A 4140-nucleotide genomic window follows, 5' to 3' on the forward strand; every position below is an offset into this window, starting at 1 on the left:
ACGGAAACTGAAAGAAGCCCGTCGTGTGTATAAGTATGTATATATGTATATATATGGATTGCGCGCGTGCATGTGTGTTTGTGTGCGTGTTCCTTTGTGTCTGTATTTGTCCTCGCTTCCGCTTGACAAACTGTATTGATTTGTTTACCTCCTCAGTGACTTAGCGGTTCGTCAAAACAGACCGATAGAATAAGAACAAGGCTTGATAAAAAAGAAAAAGAGTAACTGCGAACGATTCATTCGACTAAAAATTCTTCAAGGCGGTACTCCAGAATGGCCGGGGTCTAATGATTGCACCAGCATGACCGCAGCCACTTGGCTGAAACACATAAAAAAAATTAAAAAAATACATATATACACACACACACGCGCACACATGCAGATACATTGATTAAATTGGGCATATCATTTTCTCAATATACATATATAGGGCTGGCAAGAAAGTAATTTCGTTTCTCGCGAATAGACAGTTACAATTTTCTTTAATGACTTTTGTCAATGTTATGATTTTTCTTTTTCACATTTGATAGCCGTTACTTTTAGCTTGCTTTAGAAGCAGATTACGCGTAATTTTGCTTACAGCTGTTGTTAGTTCAGTGTCAGTTTAAACATGGCGGGCAAAAACGAAGATTTTCGCTATATTTTGCTTTTTTATTCCCGTAAAGGCAAGAAAGCTGCAGAGGATCACAAAGAAATATGTGGAGTTTATGGTGCTGATTGCTTAGCGGAACGTGCGTGTCAGAAATGGTTTTAAAAAATTCTGTTCTGGAGATTTTTCACTCAAAGATGACCAACGTTCTTGTCGACTTACTGAAGTTGATGGTGACCGAATCAAAGCCATAATTGAATCTGATTATATAACTGTGCGAAGGACCGCAGAGAGGTTAAATGTATTACACATAACAATTGAAAATCCCTTAAAATGTCTTGGATCCGTTAAGAATCTCGATATTTGGGTTCCACATAAATTGATAGAGATTCACTCAACACAACTTATCAATATTTGCGATATGCATCTCAAACGCAATGAAATCGACCTTTTCTTGAAACGAATCATCACCGGTGATGAAAAATGGATCGTCTACAATAACATCAATCGAAAACGATCGTGATCCAAGTGTAATGAACCAGCACAAGACACATCGACAGCTGAATTGCATCAAAAGAAAAGGTCATGCTGTCAATTTGGTGGGATTACAAAGATATTGTGTATTTTGAGCTGCTTCCACGGAACCAAACGATCAATTCAGATGTTTACTCTCAACAACTAATGAAACTGGAGGAAGCAATCAAAGAAAAACGGCCAGATTTAGCAAATTGTAAAAGAATCGTGATCCACTATGACAACGCTAAACTACACTTGTCTTTGTTAATTCGTGAAAAATTATTGGAGCTTGGTTGGCAAATGGTGTCGCATCCACCATATAACCCTGACCTTGCACCATCAGATTACCATTTATTTCGAAGTTTGCAAAATTTTTTGACTGGTAAAACTTTCAATAATGATGATGACCTGAATCGCACTTGCTTCAGTTTTTGGCTGATAAGGACCAGAAATTCTATGAGCGCGGAATTATGAAGTTGCCAGAAAGTTGGCAAAAGGCCATTGAACAAAATGAAAGAATTGATTAAAGTTCATTCTTCGTACGAAAAAACAAAATGACTTTCATTTCACACTAAAAAACCGAAATTACTTTCTTGCCAACCCAATACATATGAGTGTATGCGCATGCGTGCGTGCATGTGTATGTGGGGGGTGGGTTGTAAACTCATTTACTCTTTTACTTGTTTCAGTCATTTGACTATCGGTCACTTTTGCCGAACCTCTAAGTTACGGGTACGTAAACACACCAGCATCGGTTGTCAAGCGACGTTCGGGGGGAGGGGGGACAAACACAGACACATATATATATATGCATATATATACGACGGGCTTCTTTCAGTTTCCGTCTACCAAATCCACTCACAAGGCTTTGGTCGGCCCGTGGCTATAGTAGAAAACAGTTGCCCAAGGTGTCACGCAGTGGGACTGAACCCGGAACCATGTGATTGGTAAGCAAGCTACTTACCACAGAGCCACTCCTACGCCTATATATGTATGTATATATTACATGTATGTATATATGCATGTATATATTACAAATATTAAAATGCATATATTTATGCTTCATATAAATTCATGCATTACAGCTACACATACATACATACATACATACATACATACATGTATATATATATATATATATATATATATATATATATATATATATATATATATATATATATATATATATATATATATAAACAATATATGAGTATATGCATATATATGTACATGTATGTATATACGTTCATCCACATGTACATATAGATACATAACTGGGTACATGACGTGGCAAAAGAACAAGGACAAAAATGGTAAACATGGTGCAACAAACATGCAGGCCACATAGAAACATCCCTTCATCAGCTGCCACCATTAAAACTCCGGCGTTTCAAAGAATTAAGGCAGTACGCATCGTTAAAATGGTTCTTCCCACGAACACAAATTAAATTGTTTTCGTGGAGGGTAGTGGCGGACGGAAAACAAGACGGGAAAACGAAACGGTGAATTAAACAAACAAAAAGGCTGTACATATATATATACACACACACACATTTCCACGTGTAGTTTCTATTTTCTTTTTGTAACATTTTTCTTTGATTTATATATGTGTATATATATATATATATATATATATATATATAAGTCAGTAAATAGTGGGGTTGTGTTAACCGCACGTGGAGAAATAATAGGAAAATGTAAAAAAGCCAGAATGCTGAACTGGGAGCATAATTTAATTAAGATTTTTTTCTAACCGGTTTTCATTGCGATGAAGCAAATTATCAAGAAGGAGAATGAAAATGTTTTTTTACAAAGAAGTACAAAAAAGTACAAAATGAAGAAAATAATATATAAAACAATAATATATAAAAAAAATAATAAATATACCCATACATTATATTGTCTTTGAGCTTTTGTAGTTCAATAGTAGTTCATGTATAAATTGGTAGGAAAAATAAGGATGCATGAGAGTTGAGTTTTGTTAGGTTTAAAAAAAGGGTTAAAAGTTTGTGTTAAGCAGGAAATGTGGTGTCAAAACAGGAAGTGTGTGTAAGGGGAGACAAGTGTTTTAGTTAGAGTTATGAACTCTTTTTTTCAAAACAGGAAGTTTGTGTCTGTTCATAGAGAAATAAGGTCACTGAGGGGTGTGTGTGTTAAGAAATGGTTGGAATTTCTCTATGAAAAGATTCTCCTTGTTGATTCTTTCTTGTGTGGAGATTCTGTCTTTACATTGATAGAAAGGGAATATAATGAATTTAGGGTTTTTGTTTCTGGCGCAAGAGTCTATGTGGCCACTGAGTGGAATTTGGCGGTATTGAGGGAGGTTTATTTGTTCCTTATGGACGAACTACTATTGAACTACAAAAGCTCAAAGACAATATAATGTATGGGTATATTTATTATTTTTTTTTATATATTATTGTTTTATATATTATTTTCTTCATTTTGTACTTTTTTGTACTTCTTTGTAAAAAAACATTTTCATTCTCCTTCTTGATAATTTGCTTCATCGCAATGAAAACCGGTTAGAAAAAATCTTAATTAAATTATGCTCCCAGTTCAGCATTCTGGCTTTTTTTACATTTTCCTATATATATATACATATATATATATATATATATATATATATATATGACTGGCTTCAATTCTGTTAAGGCAAAACTAATAAATCCCTCAGATAGAATTACATGTATGTGTGTGTATGTGTGTGTGCGTGTGTGCGTGTGAGTGTAGATGGGTGCAGGTACGTGCTATATGACTGCGCATGGGTTTTCCTGTTTATCCAAAGTTGTCTTCGACCACCTGTCGCTTCATGAATCAAAACGTTCCCAACCAAAGTGTCATTGTTGTTGACATCTAGTCTGGTCTGTTTTCATATCACTCTTGTTCTATCACTTTCCCTTTATGTGCACGGACACACACACACACACATACACACACACACATACACACACACACACACAAACACACACACACAAACGCTCACACACAAGCACACGCACATCCACACACACAGACACACACACGCAAACACA

The 4140-nt window shown here is 35.4% G+C and overlaps 1 protein-coding gene across 1 annotated transcript; it reads left to right on the forward strand.

Moving 5' to 3' along the window:
* The first annotated feature begins 610 nt into the window (after positions 1-610).
* On the forward strand, positions 611-1112 carry LOC149136686 (histone-lysine N-methyltransferase SETMAR-like). The gene is made up of 2 exons (XM_089348410.1): positions 611-665; positions 787-1112. The coding sequence occupies exons 1-2, from the start codon at positions 611-613 to the stop codon at positions 1110-1112; spliced, it is 381 nt and encodes a 126-aa protein (XP_089204536.1).
* Positions 1113-4140: the final 3028 nt, after the last annotated feature.

Source organism: Octopus bimaculoides, chromosome 3 (assembly GCF_046866305.1).
Source record: "Octopus bimaculoides isolate indiv1 chromosome 3, ASM4686630v1, whole genome shotgun sequence".
Lineage (NCBI taxonomy): Eukaryota > Metazoa > Mollusca > Cephalopoda > Octopoda > Octopodidae > Octopus > Octopus bimaculoides.